General features: G+C 45.0%; 1 protein-coding gene across 1 annotated transcript in view; it reads left to right on the top strand.

Moving 5' to 3' along the window:
• The window catches only part of Syne2 (spectrin repeat containing nuclear envelope protein 2), a 301,471-nt gene that overhangs the window by 26,520 nt on the left and 254,710 nt on the right, over nucleotides 1-20,241 (top strand). Inside the window, exon 2 of the mRNA XM_038337460.1 lies at nucleotides 13,585-13,711. Coding sequence (XP_038193388.1) covers nucleotides 13,633-13,711 — 79 coding nt within the window. The 5' untranslated portion in view covers nucleotides 13,585-13,632. The remainder of the gene's footprint in view (nucleotides 1-13,584; nucleotides 13,712-20,241) is intronic.

The following is a 20,241-nucleotide window of genomic DNA, read 5'->3' as shown; positions in this document are numbered from 1 at the left end:
CTTTCATTTGTTTACTGGGTATGGAACTTAGGTTATTGGGCTTGGGGGCCCACCTCTGATTTTATTTTATTTTTTTGAATAGAGGTACCATCTTTGTAAATTTTTTTTTGTTTAATTTCAGTGAACGAAAGGGGTGTGACAGTGGTTGACTCTAGGTGTTTTTATTTTTTATTTGCTTTTTGAGTCATGGTCTCATGTAGCCCAGGCTGTCATTGAACTTCCTTTGTAGCTGAGGCTATTCTTGAACTCTTGACCCTCCTGCTTGTCAAATGCTGGGATTACAGGGGAGTACTGCTATGTACAGTATGTACAACCTTTAAAGTGTGTGTGTGTGTGTGTGTGTGTCTCATTGTGCATTCCTGGCTGGCTGGCCTGGAACTTGGTATGTAGACCAGGCTGGCCTTGAATTCGGATCTACCTGCCTCTGTCTGCCAAGTGCTGGGATTAAAGACGTGAGTCATCACCCAGGCTCATATCTTCTTAGGGCCTGTAAGATGGCTCAGCGAGGAAAGACCCTTGCTGTGCAAGCCTGGCAACCTGAGTTTGAATCCCTAGAACCCATTGAAGAAGAGAACCCACTCCACAGTGCTGTCCTCTGACCTCCAGGACTACACTGTGGCACACACCCACCCCCGTACCACATGCATACAGCATATGCACACCTGTACCACTCACATACAGCACACACACACCTGTACCACATGCACACAGCACACACACACAGCTGTACCACATGCACACAGCACACACACACCTGTACCACATGCATACACCTGTACCATATGCACACAGCACACACTCACATTGATGATAATGAAGAACAACCGCATCCCTCCCCCCCTTCCCCATAATGACTGTGCTTTTCATTTGGAAGATGAGACATGGTAGTGCTTTAAGATTTTAAATACCATTGTCTTGCCTGGATGAGCCTGGATTTTTGGTTTTGCACAGTTAGATACCTCTGCCATGGAACTCAGGCTGAAGTACTCTGCCAGGTGAGGGGAGGCAGACTGTCCAGCCCAGTGTCTGGAACACAAAGTCTTGAACACGCATGAATGCTTTCTGGGCCAGTTACTGACTAGTAATAAAAGCTAAATATTAACAGCATTAAAAGCAAAATTCCTTTTGAGTGAGGCATGGTGGTTCACACCTTTAATCCGAGAAATTGGGAGGCAGAGGCAGGTGGATCTCCTGTTTGAGGCCAGCCTGGTCTGCAGAGCAAGGCTCTGTCTCACTGCCCCTTTCCAATCCTCCTGGTTCTTTCGAGATGCCTTAAGAGCACACAGCCTTTGTTTTCTTAGTCAAATCATTAGGAACTGTCCAGATTTAGTGAGACATTAAAATTGTATTTGAGGAGATTAATAACACAGGAATGTTGATTGTTAATATTTAGCAAATTCCCCCAAATGTGATGTAAAATAACATTTTTTTTCCAAGACAGGGCTTCTCTGTGTAGCCCAGGCTTGTCCTAGAACTTGCTCTGTAGACCAGGTTGACCTCAAACTCAGAGATCCACCTGACTCTGCCTCCTGAGTGCTGGGGTTAAAGGCGTGTGCCAACACTTCCCAGCAGTATAAAATAACAACCTTGTAAAAATAAAAGAAAATTCTTAGAACAGAATTTCTAAACTCTTTAGAAATAGTAACCGTGGTGCCATTTGCTATGGGCAGGGCTTCTTTTCAGTTTCTGCGACCTTTACAGTTACTTTGTGGGAATGAAGGGACGATTACTGCAGAGGACCCGGATTCAGTTCTGAGCACCATGCCAAAGGGAGCAGCTTCTAACTCCAGCCTCTGATTGTCCATCCCTCTATGGCCTCCTTGGTCTGCCTGCCCTTAGTCACATACATCACTAATAAGTAAGTTACTTCAGGGCTGTGATGGCTCAGTAGTTGAGAGGACCTGAGCTCAAATCCCAAGGCCCCATGTAAAAAGCAAGGCATGGTCACTTGTGTCTGTCACCCCAGTACTGTGGAATGAGACGAAGAGTGAGCACTTGGGTTTGCCGCCTGCCATCAAGGGAATAAGACAAATATGAGGATAGAGCCAGATACCGGTGTCATCCTCTGGCCCGTGTTCATGTGTGTGGATCATATACAAATACTGCATAGCACATCCCCAAACATAAAAAAAAAAAAAACGGAGAAGCAGCCACCTCTCTTTTTAAAAAAGTTACTTTAATAAACACATTATATGCTGTAAAAATCCCCTTTTAAAAAAGTCAATATCATTTTATGGAAAATAAATGTGAACTATGTCTAGCCCTTTTATCTCTTTTGTTTGCATTTTTTGTTTGCTTTATTTTCCTCCCACTTATCTTATGAGATATGAACATTAAGCAGTGAGATGGTGCATGCCTGTAATCCCAGCAGGCTGAGTCCGAGGCCTGACTGGGGAAAAAAAAAAGAAAAAGAAAAGAAAAAAAGCCACTCATATAGTACAATATTTTCATCATTTCTCCTCACCCACCCTGTGGTGGTGGATAGAGCGAGCAAACCTCCTTTTGAGCTCATTAATGGGTTCTAGTCACCAGTTACCTTATTTTGGCCAGTGCCCCCCTCTCACGCTAGTCCCCTCACCAGCCCCCCCCCCTGTTTTTTCTTAGCACAGCCTGCTGGTCTAGCAGGACAACCTTGAGAACAGAATAATAGTTTTGAACCTCGCGATTAGCTGCTGCTCCGTACGGTCCCTGGGCAGTGTTGTTCTCTGAACAGTGCTGATTTCCACCTGCTCAGCAGAGCCTCGCAGGGAGGAAGGCCTTTTTTGCTTGTGTTTGCTCATCGAATGGACGGATGAATGTGTACTGGCTCACCAGGAGGACTTCTCAATGGGCAGTGGATTTGGTTCATGCTTTCATAATATTCATTTTATGTCTCAAGATTAGAGTAAAACTGTCCCGACAAACTGTTTGAGACAGGCTCCCACTGTATAGGTTGGCTTAGAACTTGCTGGGTAGACCAGGTTGACCTCAAATTCACGGAGATCCGCCTGCCTCTGTTTCCTGAACACTGAGATTAAAGGCGTGCGTCACCACATCCGGCAGCAAACTTAGTATTTTAAATTGTCTGTCCGTCTGTGTGGGAGTATGAGCATATGTGTGCAGATGCCCTTGGGGCTCAAAGGCATTAGACCTCTTGGGTCTGGAGTTAAAGGAAGCTGTTGGCTGACCTAACGTGGGCGCTGGGCAGTACATGCACTTAACCACTGACCCATTGTTCCAGTCCCTCAGCAAACTTTTAAATTAACCAAGCTCCTTCTACCCTCCAGTGAGCTTGCACCTTGGATCCAGTGAGCATGGGCTTCCTAGGATCTAGAGAGCTTGGGCTGCCCTTACACTGGTGAAACTAACAAGAGAAAAAGGCATGAATACCCTTAGATATGCAGAGACGTTCTGTATGAAAGTGTGGGCGAAGACTCGGAGGCCTGCTCACCAAAGGATGACAGTGTGTGGGAAGAGAGAACACAGAGGAGAAAGGGGGCAGTTAGGGAACATGGATATGTTCTGTACACTTGGTAATTGAAGTTTAACCTCCATCATCAAGGGCCAATCAGAATCCTCTTTCTGGAACAGGGAAGGGAGTCAACTTGGTACACGGAAGTGTCCTTTTCCTTTTTAAAATTTAAAAGGTCTGTTTATCTTATTTTATATGTATGAGTGTTTTGCCTGCATGATTGTGCGTGTGCCACGTGCGTTTCTGGAGCCAGCAGAACTCAGAAGAGGCTGTTGGGTCCCCTGGAACTGGGGTGACAGATGGTTGTGAGCCACCAGGTATGTGGGTGCTGGGAACGGAACCCAGGTCCTCTGAAAGAGCAGCAAGTGTTCTTAGCTACTGAGCACTCTCTCTGACCCCTGGGAGTGTCCTTGTAAGCTAAGCTTCCTTTATAGAAGGGCAACAGGTTCTGATTTGAGAGCTTTTTCTAGTATTGATGGTTGCCTCCAGCTCACTTTATTCCCGAGAGTTTTTGAGTGTGCCATATCCTGGTCCCCTTGATTCTCCTGTACATATGACGTAGGGCCACAGGGGTCATTACAAGGCAAGCCCCTTTGAAAAAGGTTGATTTTACTCATTTGTGTGTGTGTGTGTGTGTGTGTGTGTAAGGGACGCAGTGATAGAAGAGTGGGTCCCAGTGCAGCAGCAGCCAGTGCCTGTGTCAAAGAAAGCACGTGGATTTCAGGACCCTTCCAGTAGTACCGACCAAAAGGAAGTTGCTTGGCACTCTGCCTTCTCTGTGTATAATAGACTAATTTCCGAGTGTGAGGGGATGCTTGCAGCTGTCGTTAAGATGGGCAGATTTTTTTTTCTAGTGTATTTCACGAGCAGCTTCTCATTTTAACAGCCAACATTTTTTTTTTTTTTTGGCTGCTATTTGATGTCAAACATTTCAATTTTAGAACTATTTCTTTTGAACATCTTGGAGAGACTAGTGTTTGGAATTTTTAAGATAATAAATCCTTCATCAGCAGAGAAAGGCTATACAGCAGAAGTGTGTAAAAATACTTGCGAAGGAGCGTGGGGAGACAGCTTGGCTGGTAAAGTGCCCGCTGTGCAGGCTTGAGGACCCGAGTTCAGTCGCCAGCTCCCACCTAAAAGTGGAAGTGCCTGTCTCCCCACTCCTGGGGAGGTAGAGATAGGGTAGAGATAGGATAGTCCTGCAGGTTCGATAGTCAGCCAGTCTCTCTCTCTCTCTCTCTCTCTCTCTCTCTCTCTCTCTCTCTCTCTCTCTCTCTCTCTCTCTCATGTGAGTGCACACACCTTGCTGGAAAGAAATTTAGTGAGAATGAGAGAAGACTGAGTGGGATGGGGTAAATATAATCAAAATAAATTGTGTACTTACACTATATATATATATATATATATATATATATATATATATTCCCCTTTGAGACAGGGTTTCTTTGTGTAGCCTTCACTGTCCTGGACATCGCTCTGTAAAAGACCAGGCTGGCCTTGAACTCACAGAGATCCACCTGCCTCTACCTCCTGAGTACTGAGATTAAAGGTGTGCATCACCACTGCCTGGTGAATAAATATATTTTTAAAGTATGGTGGATAGCAATCAAAGAAGATACCCAATATTAGCCATGCCCACACATCAAGCACACACACACACACACACACACATACACACACACACACACACTCACAACTGTATGCTCCCCCAATACTGGCATAGTTACATTACATGGATATTTGGGGAAAGCACTGTTTTACTCACAGTGAGGAGAGTGGTTACAATTTCCCAAGTATTTCTGCCATCTCTCTAGAGTCATACCAGTTGTACTGTAGCCATTTTACATGAAATATTTTATTTATCCGGGCGTGCCTGAACATGTGCCATGGTGCACACATGGAGGTCAGAAACACTGTGGGAGTCAGTTCTCTTCTTCCACCTTGTGGGTTCTGGGGAGCAAACTTATTTAATCAGGTTTGGCAGCAAGCGCAATTAGTTTGTGCTTAAGCGTTAGGCTGGCCCCACCAAACGATTTGACCACAAATCTACGGAGGAACTCCGCTTCCTTCCTTAGTTTGTTTCTCTCCCCCCCAGAATAGTGTAGGACTAAGGTTCCTCCAACTTGTCAAACCCTAAGGGGATATCATCGCAAGTAGAAATGGCCACCCTGCCTTAAATACACCCAGGAAGAAGTGGACCATTCAGCACCCCCTGCCTTTCTCCCCCTTGCCCCTCCCCTTTTTTGCAAAGCCCTTCAATCGCTCTGTTCTCAGAAGCACAGTCCAGCTCCTGGGTGGCTGGGAGAACAGTCTTCAGAAGCGGCCAGACAGTGTTCCAGGCACTCCACCGCAAATGGGGTGGTTTATACTCCAGCGTTTCCAGGGTGCAGCAGTGAACTTTGGATTGGACTCTGGCAGGAACCTGAAAGTCTGTGTGCTGGCCCAGACGATATCATGTTATCTTCAAGTCACAGTTGAAGAACCAGGACCTGAGAGGTGGAGGCTGGCGCGAGGCTTGCGGTCGGAGGCAAAGCTTTGGAATGAAAGCCGAACCTTCCGGCTCTTGCTCAAGTGCCTTCAGCCATGACATCCCACTCTCTAACCTCAGTTGACTTCTAGGGCCGTGAAAAAGTAGGGATAGGAGTTAATTCTGTTTTAATTCCAACGTTAAAGAAAAAATTAGAAGCGTTTCCTCATGCCCACAAGGAAGTCTCTGCTTGGATGTTAGCAAAGTTAACTACGTAGCTACAGTTGAATCCTTCGTCACTGTGCTCTCTGACTGGCATCGCTTCCCTGCTGTTTTACTGTATATGTGAGTTTAGAATTTATGGCAGGGCTGTTGAAATGCCTGGGCAGGTGAAGGAGCTTGCCACCAAGTTGGCTAACCCGAGTTTAACCCCGAGGTCTACTTGGTGGAAGGAGAGAACCCACTTCTTTAGGTTGTCTGTTGACCCCCACATGTACCCCCCATAAATAAGTGTAAAAAAATAAAATTTATATCCACTATGTAAATGTGATTATAGTGTGTTTATCCTTTTCCTTAACTCCCCCCCCCCCCCAATGAGGATCATTGTGTAGCTCTGCTGCTGCTGGCTGATCATCCTAGCTCTGAAATAGCTTTCCTGGATGAGCTGCAGACTCCTCCCTCCTATCAACAGGATTAGATTGTATCCACTTTTGCTGCCCTGAACAGTTCTAGCATGAACACTGAGATCCTTGTATCTACGTAGGATTTCAGAGCAACCTTTTCAGCTGGCAAATTTTACTAGGTCAAGAACGATTGTGTTCATACTTCAGTCCAGGGTGGAGGCTGGTGTTTCTGGGCTGAGGGTCCCAGTGCAAACCCTGAGCTTTGGGTGGAGGCTGGTGTTTCTGGGCTGAGGGTCCCAGCGCAAACCCTGAGCTCTGGGTGGAGGCTGGTGTTTTTGGGTCGAGGGTCCCAGCGCAAACTCTGGCTTCAAGCTGCTGCTGGGACCATGTGCAGCCTGTGCAGCTCTGGCCTGCAGCTGCTTTCCCAGCCCTGCACATCTCTGGTTTGTTGGGTCCTGTACCCCACTGTAGCTGGGTGTGAGCACTATTCATTTCTCAACCACTGTACCCCATCCTTGCTACCTTCGCTCCCCAGAGATGACCCTGATGTGTGTTTTCCTGAGAAAAATGATGAGGCTACTTTATGCCAGGCTCCTTCATCTATGCTTGCAAATGGTTAAATCTTCCTGGAATGGATGGAGGAACACATTTCTTAATAGTTTCCGAAAGAGAGCCTGGCAATGGTGGCGCATGCCTTTAATCCCAGCATTCGGGAGGAAGAGGCAAATCTCTGAGTTCAAGGCCAGTCTGGTCTACAGAGCAAGTTCCAGGACAGCCAGAGCTGTTATGCAGAGAAACCCTATCTCGAAAATCACAAACAAACAAAAACCTTTATCACCACTAAGCTTGGAAGAGCAAGGAAAAGAAAGTTTCCAAGAGAGAACTGGAGAGAGAGGACTAGGGGGAGGGCTGGAGAGATGGCTCAGCAGTTGAGGCACTTGCTGTTAAAAGAGGACCCATGTCTGGTTTCCAGCACTCCGTGTGGCGCATAACCTGGCCACCTGTATCTCATCTCCAGCTCCATCCCACACCTCTGGGCTCTGGGAGACTGCACTTGTGTGCTTGCCTGTTCGAGCACATGCCCACAGTTAAAAATAATTAAGAGTTTCTGAGTGGCTAAGGTGGAACCTATTTTGAGCTCCTGGTTAGATCTCAGACCCTCACCTCCAGTGATTCTGGTTTCTTCCCCAAAGTCCTTCAGTCTGTCTGGAGAGTACTCCTTCATTCCTTCAGGTCATCCTCACCTCACCTTCTGCTCCCTGCTCCCTCCTCTCCAGCCCCAACTGGTCACTGTTCAACTGGTCACTGTTCTGGGGGGGGGGCTCTCCCAGTGCATCCTGGTAGTTTTCTTTTCTTTCCCTGTGGTTGAGCCTCAGCCTGCTTCTCTCTTTCTTGGTGTTCTGTTTTCCAGACCCCAGCCCTTCTTGGCTTACATTCTCCTTTTGCCGGAGCAGCCCTTTTAGTAGCTCCCAATACAGATCATAGTTTGGGAAAGCTTCACATAGAGGTCTAGTAACATACAGTTTACCGCCATAGCTTTCTCAGTGCAGAGTGCAGTGGGGGAGGCACATACTCGTATTTGGTGTGACCATCACCAACCACGCCCATCTCTAGAGCCAACCTGTCTTGCAAAACTGAATCTCTATCCACCGAAACAGCTTTGAGGCACTGAAATAGTTAACTAACTTCTTAGCCCCACGTCTCTGAGCCCTCTGTGGCCATGATTTTACCTTCTGACTCTGAATTTTGACTGTTTTGGGGAGGCCACTCGGGGAGTGGACTCATCCAGCATTTGGGTGAGCTTTTGTCACCGCTGCGGGTCCCCCACATTGCGTCCACCAGGTCTTTTTATTTGTCTCTCTCTTTTACTGTTGTGAGCAGTTTCTAATCTTTACTGCTGATTCAAGTGGTACTGCTCACAAGGCCCTGGGTTCAATTCCTAATATAAAACATAAGGAAAAAAACAACCACAGCTTGAAATACTATATACGCCGGCGTGTCTCATAGTCAGCAAATGCTCCCTATTTTGGAAGCTGTTGGTTTCAAGTGTTTTTAGAATTGCAGTAGCCACTCTCCAGAAAGCTTATCATTTCAGCAGTGTTACTACTCTTCAGAGGTCTGGGCCATGGTCAAGGCCAATGGGAGGCAGCTCGGAAATGACAACGCTCCCTCAGGATGCGCTAATCTTGATTAAGTGGGTGGTGGTGCAGGGGCACTGTTGGCATTGTTGGCACAGGAGCACTGTTGGCACTATTGATGCAGGGACACTGTTGGTATGGGGGTACTGTTGGTGCAGGGGTCCTATTGGCACAGGGCATTGTTGGTACTGTTGATATGGGTGGCGAGGGACACTTCGTTGTGAGATCCTAATCCAACAGCATCTTAACCTGAGCACCGTGACCTGCTTGAGTGCAGTGAATTGGTAGGTTGAGCCTCCGGGTCTCTTCTGGTTGCCATGAGAATAAAGTACCTGGGAGGAGATAATAAAGTACCAGCTCTGGAAACTTGGACTGATTACTTCTGGTCCAATGATGACTACAGGTTAAAACGACAAGGATATTAATGGGAAAAAAAATGGCTGGGTACCATGGTGCATGCCTATAATCTTAGCCCTTGACAGGCAGAGACAGGAGGATTGCTGCAACTTTGAGGTTAGCCTGGTCAACAAAGCAAGTTCCAGACCAGACAGGGACACATAATGAGACCCTGTCTTAAAACCAACTGATTAGCCCCGGAGATGATAGAAGAAGATGAAGAACTCTATGGCCCACATGTCATTATTGTTTGTGAGCTTGTAAACAGATTCAAGTTAATAACTGTGGGTAGCTGAGAGTAGTCTTATCAGGTGGATCTCTGTGAGTTTGAGGCCAGCCTGGTCTACTTCAGGAGTTCCAGGACAGCCAGAGATACACAGAGAATACACAGAGAAATTCTGTCTTGAAAACCAAACCAAAAAAAAAAAAAAAAAGAAGGAGAAGGAAAAAAAAGGAAAAAGAATAGGTTTCACATGTCATTTTCTTTCTTTCTTTTTTTGTTTTTTTTTTTTTTTTTTTTTTTTTTTTTGAGACAGGATTTCTCAGCTTAACAGCGCTGGCTGTCCTGGAACTCACTTTGTAGACCATGCTGGCCTTGAACTCAAGAGATCCTGCTTGCCTCTGCCTCCTGAGATTTTAGTTGAAAACATTGTAGCCTTTCATAATTCGGAGTAAAGATCAAGACTTCTTTTAAAAGGGGAACTTCGCTAGTGTTTTGAGGTTTTAGAACCACTACGTGCTGTAGTATTGCATAGGCAGCCACAGCCATTTAAAAATAACTTCTGTTAACTTATGAAAGTGTGGCTGTCGCTTTACATGACTCTTAAAGACAGGATTCCACAGCTTTCTGCTTAATCTTAGACACTTTAATGCCACGATATTAATTTTTTATCCAAGTTTCTGTGATGTCCCTGAAGAAGGCTCATTATTCTCTTTTGTGAATAGTCTCAGGGATTTAAATCATAATGCTGGCTTTATCTCACAGCTGTGGTCATGTTTACTAGGAAGGAAAGATGAGGCTGTGCCCTCCTCACCTCCCATGCACCCCAGGAAGCAACCCTCTGCTCTCCTGGGGAGTCAGCCCTCTGGCAGCAAAGTCTGGGGAGTTTGGTAGGCAGACTCTTGGGACTCCCAGCCAAGACCGCACGCCTCCTTTCTGCCTTCTCAATTCAAATCCTGAGAAATCCCTCAAAGCTTTCCTCTCTCCTTGCTCCCAGTGTCTCATGGGCCCTATGTGACAAGTAAATCCCCCTCTGGAAATGCCATCTGTTCCCCGCTGTTTGTCGTGAAGTATGTGTTGTGACTATCATCAGGGCTTATCTTTGGTCACATCCTTGTGACCGCTGTAGCGTGTCTTCTAAAATCATGCCTCTATGAGTTTCCATATCCTGACGTGTGCACAGCACGGCAGGTATAATGAAGTCTGAGGAGAGCGAGTGGGAGTTGGCTTTTCCCTCCGTGTGAGTGTTTGGAAGGAAACTGGTTGTTGGGCTTGACAGTGAGTGCTCCAACCCGCTGACCCATCTCTCTGGCTCTGTCACCTGTTTTGATAAATCATTGTACTAAGACAGTGTTGCAGCCTTTCTTTGGGCCACCATTAGTTCCCAAATCGTGACGTGGAGGCTTATTATTTATGAGTGCTCAGTCTTTTCTTAGGCTTATTCCTAGCTAGCTCTTATAACTTAAATTAACCTGTTTCTCTTCATCTATGTTTTGCCTCGGTGATTTTTACTGTTCTTTCCTTCTGTATGCCCTACTCTGTGTCTAGTTCGCTGGCAGCTGGCTGGCTGGCCCCTGGGCGGCTCCCTCTTTTTCTCCCTCATTCTCCCCTCTCATTCTCTCCTTTCAAGCCTAGACTTCTCCTCCTGTGTGTTCTCTGTCTACCAGCCCCACCTATCCCTCTACTGCCTAGCTATTGCCTAGGTTTTTATTAGACCAATCAGGTACTTTAGGCAGGCAAGGTAAAGCAGCAACACATCTTTATGTAATTTAACAAATGCAGCATAAACAAATGTTACACAGCTTTGCCAAGTTAAGCGAGTGCAACATAAACACAACACACCGTTACATAGTTAAAGTAACATTTCACAAGAAGACAGTATTTAGGAAAATAATCAATTCTTTAGTCTTCAGAGTTGTTATTACTATTATTATTACTTCAGGGTTTGTTTTACAGCCCAAGCTAGCCTTGAATTTGCATTCCTCATGCTGCTGCCTCTTGAGTCTTGGGCCTACAAGTGTGTGATAAAAGTCTTGGCTTTTGGACTGACTTTCTTTGATTTTGAGACAGGGTCTGTGTCCCAGGCTGGCTTTAAATTCGCTACGTAAGCCAAGAGTGGCCTTGAACTTCTGATTCTCCTGCCTCTACCTATTAAATTCTGGGATTATAGGTGCATACCATCATGTTTGATTGGGTGGGGTGCTGAGGCTTGAACTCTGGGCTTCATGCACACAAGCCAAACACTGCTAACTGAGTCACCTCTCCAGCCACCAGGATTCAACTCTTGGTCCCATTATTTATTAGCTTGTGTGTCCTTTGACAATCTATATTCTATTTACAAGTCTTGGCTTTGTCTTGTCAAAGGGGAACTTACGGTCCTTTATACAGCTGTAGACTCAAAGTGCTTAGAGCAATGCCCATGCTTAAGGCAGAGAGTAAGTGCTATAAATGTGGGTGCTATTCTTATTATTCCTTCCACTCTCTTTTAACATAGTCCTGGCGTGAAACAATGGTCACCATTAGGGAATTCATTTGGAATTCAGTTTTCTCTTGTTAGAATGAAGTGACACTTTGTCTCTATTTGGGCCTAGGGAACTGTAGGATAAGGGAAGGGGTAGTGGAGGGCCTCGTTATGTTCACGAGGCTGAGAAAACCTGTGCCTTCTTGGCCATCAGGGTCCTGGCCCTGTGAGCTAATGAACAGCGTTTCCTTTTGTTAGTCTGAACCAACTCAGTGGAGCAGCGTGGTAACCGCGGGCTGTTCCTGACGGATCTCAATTGAGGAGAAACAAATTAATTATTAACAGAGTGTATGTCGTAGGTAAAATCTTTAACATAGTGATCCACGGGAGAGAGACCGATGGGAGGGTTTGGATAATAAACACCAGAGAATAAAGGATGGGAAGGGTTTGGGACTGTGTAATGATTTTTATCCTTTGCATATTTTAGTCTGTTTAATATTTAATATGCCCGGCGAGCTGTTAGCCTCAAACTTATTTTTTAGTTTTCCCTCCAACATTTTCTTATAAGGAATTGCTAATGTATATCAAAGTTAGAGAATTTTGATTGTATTTAATATACGGAGTCCTCCTTTCTTTATAGTCTTGGTGATTAAGCCCAGGGCATTAGTTTTATGCTAGGGATGAACTCTGCCCCTGAGTTACACCTTCAGGTCCAATGTACAGATTCTTTTGTGCGTGTGTGCGTGCGAGCATGCGTGTGTGTGTGTGTGTGTAGGGGGTAGTGCTTCGAGACAGGGTCTCTCTGTGTAGCCTTGGCTGGCTTGGGACTTTCTCTGTAGACCAGGCTGGCCATGAACTCAGAGATCCGCTCGTTTCTGCCTCCCAAGTGTTGAGTTTAAAGGTATGCTCTGCCACCACCCAGCCCCGATATATATGCAGATTCTAACATTAACTTTTCATTCACTTACTCCCTTTCCATAGAACCTTATATAAGTTTCTTGTTTGATTAGTTTGATTTTGGTTATTTGATGATCTGGGTGAGAGAACTCACCTTTTATTCTCAGCCTGCAGAAGTTGATAGTGATGCCCATGTACACAAAACAATGTTTTTTTTTTAAAGGGTTTTTTTTTTTTTTTTAAAGGTTAATGGGTTGTGAATTACTTCTATTGGGAGAATTCTTTGAGTAGATGAGGAGGCTCAGTGATAAAATGCGTGCTTGGATGATGTATCAGACCCGATTTCAGTCTCCAGTACCAGAAAAGAATGACTCAAGATGGAGTTAAGAGAGAAGTGTAGAAAAAGAAGCCCTTGGGAAAATAATACAGCACTCTTCAAAATAGTCACTCTGGGAATTCATGGTTTTAGTTTCGCTTTGCCGGCTGTGCAGGCTCAGCTCTTACTGTTTCCAGTAAGCGGCAACATTTATGGCATGCAGAAGGAACCGAGGAAGTTCAGAAGTTTTAAAGAGAAACCCTTGTGAGCTGAAGGCCAAAGATAGCAGTGGATGTTGACTTTCCTTTCTCCAGCCACACTGCCGGGTGTTTCTGGATTTGAAGGGCATAGCTTCCTTTCCACATCTTGCACAGAACCAACAAGGCTAGTTCTTTTGGCATTCTGCCAGCAGCTCCAGAGCGCCTGAACAGGTCACAGGGCACAGTCCTGATGATGATTCGAAAAGAAGGTGTGGCTACTTTGTTCATGTACTAACACTCCCCGAGAGCCCTCGCTCTTTGAGAGGCAGATTTGGCTTTTGCCGTTTCCTGTGTGTTTACCAGACTTGTGGAGCTGCAGAGTTATTAATGAACGTTTTATCCTTTCTACTTTCAGTTCCACTTAACTGAGATGGACGTGGTCTAATCTCCACCAAGTCAAAGAATGGCCACGAGCTCTGCGCTTCCCACGGAAGACGGACAGGTGTCCTTGGGCATTGACGATCTTCACTTTTCATTGCAAGGTAAATTCAGAGTCGGAAGGAAGTGGGAAACTTACCTTCCTCTAATTCTGGGCCCTTTTGGTTTCTCCACCTCCTGTGGTTTTGAAAACTAACTGAAGAAGCCTAGAAAGCAGCATTAGACTGTCCTTTTAGCTCAGCTCTCTGCTTTCAAGGAATCCTGGAAGGAATAGTTACCTTTGGTTTCTTCTAGATATATGTATATTTATTTGCAGTCTAAATTTAAAAGCTAACCACAGTTTGCTTGGCATTGTTTCCACTTTTTTTGTGTCATACACACGTACACACACACACACACACACACACACACACACACACACACAAGCTTTGACACGCGCATCTGTATTTTGTCCTAATAGGCGGGAATGGTAGTGATGTTATTGGTGGGTGAGATTTCAGTGATAGGAATCTCAAGTGTGCATCCACAGCTAGTCTTCTGGAAGTTTTTTCTGTTGCGCTTAGCCGTATTTCCATTGCCCCTTCAAAACTTCATTAGCTAGTGAACTTTCCATCTTTGTTCTTAAATCTTGGTGTTGTAGCAAGCTAGTATAGAAGTGAGGTTATGGCAAATATTTAAAAACATTTATGAAACTCCTTTTAAAATTAACCTTAAAGTTATGGGCAATATAATGCACCAGTTAAGATGCTCCATAAAAATTACAGGTTTTTGAGTCATTTTTGGGGAGTAAATATTCTAAAATGACTTTCTGATACCTTTCTTTGAAATTTGTTTTATTTTTGGAGACAAGGTCTTGTTATGTAGCCCAGGCTAGCTTCCAACTTTTGCTCTTCTAACCTTTTCCTCTTGAGTACTTGGAGGCATGTGCTCTCATGCCTGGCTCAAATATTTTCTCTTTGAATCTGTTTTCAATAATTAGCTTCTTGTCTTTGGGGTTCAGATGTAAATTCGTATCTATTGGAATAGACTATATCTCTATTATATCTCTATGCAGCAGGTTTTTTTTTTTTTAAAAATAAATATTGTTTTCTAGTTATGGTGGCACACACCAGTAAAGCTGGCACCCAGGAAGCAGAAGCTGGAAGATTATGGGCTACCATGGACTACTTAGCTAGACCCTGTTCCAAATAAAATCTAAGAAAAAAAAACAATTTTAATTTATATAGAGTAAGAAATAATTATTTGTTGGGAGGTAGTCTTTGAGACAAAAATAAAAAATTTTTATTTTGTACTTTTGAATAATATAATCAAAAGTAGCTGAAATCCAATTTTTATTTAAATGAAAAAGATCAGTGTTTTTGTTGACACTGGCTGCAAAAAGTTGCCTGTCCTCGTGTTTCTCACTCTGGCTCTGATCTTTTAGTACTCATCAAATTTAGCTGAGTGTGTCTTTTTTTATTTTTTTTTTTATCAAAAATTTTCATCTCCTCCCACTTCCCTCCCCTCCCCTCCACCCACACCCCCACTCCCTCCCTCTCCAGGCCAAAGAGCAGTCAGGGTTCCCTACACTATGGGAAGTCCAAGGTCCTCCCAACTCCCCCCAGGTCCAGGAAGGTGAGCATCCAAACTGATAAGGCTTCCACAGAGTCCGTCCATGCAGTAGAATCAAAGCCCAGTGCCATTGTCCTTGGCTTCTCAGTCAGCCGCCACCGTCAGCCACATTCAGAGTCCGGTTTGATCACATGCTCCATCAGTCCCATTCCAACTGGCCTTGGTGATCTCCCATTAGATCTGTCCCACCGTCTCAGTGGGTGAACACACCCCTCGCGGTCCTGACTTCCTTGCTCATGTTCTCTCTCCTTCTGCTCCTCATTAGGACCTTGGGAGCTATTGGGACCATTGGAGCAGTCCAGTGCTCCAATTTGGATCTCTGTCTCTATCTCCATCCATCACCAGATGAAGGTTCTATGGTAATATGCAAGATAATCATCAGTGTGGCTATAGGACAAGGCCAGTCAGGCACCCTTTCCTCTGCTGCCCAAGGAACAAGCTGGGGACATCTCCTTGGACATCTGGGAACCCCTCTAGAGTCAAATATCTTGCCAACCCTAAAGTGGCTCACGTAATTAAGATATATACTTCCCTGTTCCCACATCCACCCCTCCTCCATCCCAACCATCCCATTCCCTCAAGCTCTCCCCATCCTCTCCTTCTTTCTTCTCTCCCCCCATCTCCCCTTATCCCCACCTCACCCCCACCCCCGTGCTCCCAACCCCTGCCCGGCAATTTTGTCAGAGAGAGTGTGTCTTTTGACCATTAGCCCCTCATCTGTGTAATACAGATTTTAGCTGTAGCTGTGTCGAAGATGGAGGGTCACGTGACACGAAGGGCTTTTAGCAGGTGCCTGCCACACAATAGGGACTCAGTAAATACAACGTCTTTTTGTTTCTCATAAGTTTTTCTGAGTTAAAGTTTTGTACAGCACAGCTCTGGTAGAGGCTTCATGGTGTATAAGACAAAAAAAATGTAAACCAGAAATGTGCGTATACTGGTTTTTGTTTGCTGTTTGCCTTCAGTGGCTTCCCGTCACATGTAGATGCGTCATGGTGAGACCCATAGGTTCTCTCTACCCCGGTACCTTTTCCTCACCCTCATCTCCCTGTAACTCACTCCACATCTGACTAAGAAACTTTAGTCCTCCCTCCCGTGTGCTCTGTGGAGGCTGCTTCCTCTAGGCTGGCAGAAGTTCAGCTTATCCATCCCAAGGCCAGCTGGCCTCGGCCTTCTCCGTGAGCTGCCCCTGCCCTTCCTCCTCTTCGATCCCCCCTTTATCTCTTTGAGACCTTGTAGATTTGTGATTATTGTACTTAATAACACTTCCTTGCCGCAGAATGGGCTTCCTGAGTTCTGTGTAGCGCCTCCAACTTACCAGGTTTTTCTCTTTCTTTCTTTCTTTCTTTCTTTCTTTCTTTCTTTCTTTCTTTCTTTCTTTCTTTCTTTCTTTCTTTTTTTGCCAGTGCTCTTTATACAATGCCACTTGGTCCTCCCCACCTCACTGTAAGGTACATCTTTGCATCTCTGGTGAACAGAGATGCTGTAGCTCGGGACGATATCACTGGAATCCCGCAGCTGGCGAGCAGCTGAGCTGTTCCTTGCTTTTGCTCTGCACCCCTGTGGCATGCTGAAGAACAAACTAAATGAGGGAATTCTGCTCATGGTTTTTCTCTGGCTGGCTTTAAATTGGAGACTTAACTCTGTTCCATCCACAGCAAACTTGACACTAGAATGTGGATATGGGATTTCAGTTTTCTAGGTTGCCTAAAATAACTTAACAAATTACCGAGAAATGTGATTTTGTATAATGTGCTTTGAAGTGTATGGTTTAGTTTTCAGTAGGAGACGAGGATGGGCTAGGTAGCCAGGGGAAGTGATGCCTGTGTTCTCTGGATCATTCACTTGCGTGATGGATGTAGAAGGTTGTGGTGTTGATGCTTTGCTTCATGGGTAGGAGAAGCAGAATGACATCATAGCTTCATCAACTCAGCCCTGGGCAGGATGAGTTCACATTAGCCAGGGACACTCAACATACATGCACAGTGCCTAGACTTTCCAGTCTATGCAGGATGAAGACAACACATGGAATGACTCTATGTCCCAAGGCTAGGCTCCATGTTGTTTGCATGTTTATGATGGTTCTTCCAGCCCAAAATGACCCAGATGAAGGGAGAGCATGGCAGGGAAGGGAGGAACTTGCATGTATCAAGTTGTGAAGGCAATGTTGGTATCACAGTAGGATTATTACTTGTTTGGGCAGCAAATATGTAGACAAAATGTTTTCATAAAGTTCACCTTAGCTAAAGGCTGTTAATAAAAGCCTTAAAAGCATTTAAGGGGCCAGCATGAGGGCTCAGTGGTTAAAGGCAATTGCAGAGCAAACCTGGTGACCTGAGTTTGATCCCTGGCATCCAGGTTGAGCTGGAAGGAGAGAACCGACTCCGTAAAGTTGTCCTTTGACCTCCGTAAGCATGTCATGGCACATGTACACAATACGACAACAATAATATTTTTATTTACTACGACTAATGAATTTTTAAAAACATTTGGTTTCGTTTCTGATGTAAATGGCTTTGTATTCCCTTAGATTTTCATGTGCTTGCTATTACTTTACAGTTAAAGAGGAAGGAGACCCTCTGTAATGTGGGGGTGCAGGATGCTGTTCACAAGGAAGTGTACTTTCTTTCCTATTCATTCAGAACCTGTCTCAGAGGCCACAGTGTTTATTTTATTGTAAAACAGACAAACCCTTGTTTAAGGTGAGGAAAATTTGGTCATGCCTTGGTGCAGAAATCTGTACAGGAATGTGGTAACTTATAGAACAGAGCGGTAAGCAGTGAGTACCTGACAGCCTGCCTCCCACCCATCCTTCCTCCCTTCCTCCTTCTCACACATCCTCTTTCCCTCCTCCCTCTCTCCCTCCCTCCCTCCCTTTCACCCTTTCTTTCTTCATTCATTCATCCTTCCCTACTTTCCTCCCTCCCTCCTTTCTTCCCTTACCCTCCCTCCTCCTTTATTCCCCTCCCTTCCTTTTCTCTTTTCCGTTCTTCTCCCTCTCCCTTCTTTCTCCTTCTCCCCTTTCCTTCATTCTCCCTTTCCTCTTCCCACCCTCCAGTGTCTCACTATGTAGCCCAGGCTGACCTGGAACTCACTGTATAGAACAGGCTGGTCTCAAATTTGTGGGCTATCCTTTTGACTTTGGTTTGGGAATACTGGGATTACAGGAGTTTGGCTTGGTTTTTTTGAAGAAATTTTTGAGAGCTTTCATTTTTTTATTTTGTTTTGACAAGTCTTGTTATGCAGGCCTGGCTGGCCTAGAACTTGCTGTGTCGAACAGGGCCTTGAATTCAGAGATCCACTTGTCTCTGCCTTCCAGTGCTAGCATTAAAGGTGCGTGCTATTGTGCGTAGCTTGAGACACAGTTTGCTTTGTCTGTCTTGCAAAGGGAACAACATTGAGGTGTTCAAATGTCTAGGGACAGGCTGGAATGGTGGACACAGACACGAGTCACTGACTTTACAGTGTGAGGGATATTGGCTGCTCAGGCTGGCTCAGCCATGAGAATTCTTTTGGTTAAGGTGCTAGGTTAATCCCAAACCCTCTGCTCATGCAAAGCACTCGCTCCACCACTGTGTCACCCGCCTAGTCTCTCCTGATAAATTCTGAGGGGAGTTGGAGGCAAGGTTGACCTGTTTTGAACATTTCCCATGTTCTTTTCTGAAATTGTTGAATTTTATTTCACATTGAACTAGCGGATGTAACCCACAGACCCTGAAAGAACACTATCGCATCGTTTTGTGTTCACAAATAAATAGGGTAGTCCAGTGCTTTAAACAATAGCACCTAGCCCCAGAATGTTCTTAATTAGTCAGAGATCTAGGGAGGGACCGTATGCTGTTACCTCATCCACTGCGAGAGGAATTAACGATCATGTGACCCGGCCTGGTACTGCTGCGTCTTCAGCTGTCACCATGGACCTGGGTGAACACACATCAGCCCAGTTAGTTTGCCATCTATGTTCATATGTTTTATTTAGCACTGTTATCATCTAGACGGCATATTATGAAAGATTAAAAACCTCTACTCCAGGGTCGCTCTAGGACTAGATAGCGAAATTTGATCTTTGCTTCTAGATTTTTTACTCCATTTAAATGGGTTCATTATTGACTGAGTATTCTTCTGGAGAGAGGTTTCCTATGTATGTCGGTCTGTCTGTCTGGTCTGTCTTTTTATTCCCCCCCCCCCCAGAGTTTCCTTGTGTAGCCCTGACTGTGCTAGAACTCACTGTCTAGACCAGGCTGGCATCAGACTCACAGAGATCCACCTGCCTCTGCTTCCTAAGTGCTGGGATTAAAGGCGTGCGCCACCACCGAGTGGCTGCTTTCCATGTATTTCTTACTTTAAGTAACATTAATGTTTATCCAAGTTAAGATAACATAATTATGGTTAGGTGGGAATAAATGTTGAAACTGAACAGGCACATCAAGAGTTCAAGAGCAGCCTGGGCTTCATAGCAAGACTACCACAAAAACAAAGACATAAAATGGGTTTCTTTTTCATACCAGAGGAGAAATTAGTAATTTGTATTTAGTGGGAGAGGTTGTAAAGTTCGATAATGAGATGGAATGGTTATTTTTTTCAAAATGACTTATATTCACTCATTCATTCATTTCCTGTATGTGTGCACGTGCATGTGTGCCCCGGCCCACACGAAAGCCAAAGGCCAACCTTTGGGAGTTAGTTCTCTCTTCCCACCCTGTGGATCCTGGGGATCAAACTCAGGTTGTCAGGGAAAGTGGCTGGCACCTTTACCCACTGAGCTATCTTGCCAGCCCTGTGGTATTTAATTTTCACTTGATGGCTGTCAAGAGCCAGCCATGTGCAGAGGCTAGGCATTGATGACATAGATAGAAATGGGCTGAACACCTTTTTGGATCGTGGCATCTGGTGTCTTTCTGCCTGCAGACATCTGGCGGAAGTGACGGGCACACAAAGGTAATCATTCTTAGGATAAGTTAGGTAGGTGTTTAGCTGCCCAGGGTCACCATCTTTGTTTTGGTGTTTATCAGACAAATGCAGA

This window comes from Arvicola amphibius, chromosome 7 (genome assembly GCF_903992535.2).
Source record: "Arvicola amphibius chromosome 7, mArvAmp1.2, whole genome shotgun sequence".
NCBI classification, from domain to species: domain Eukaryota; kingdom Metazoa; phylum Chordata; class Mammalia; order Rodentia; family Cricetidae; genus Arvicola; species Arvicola amphibius.
This window is presented reverse-complemented; position numbering and strand designations above follow the sequence as displayed.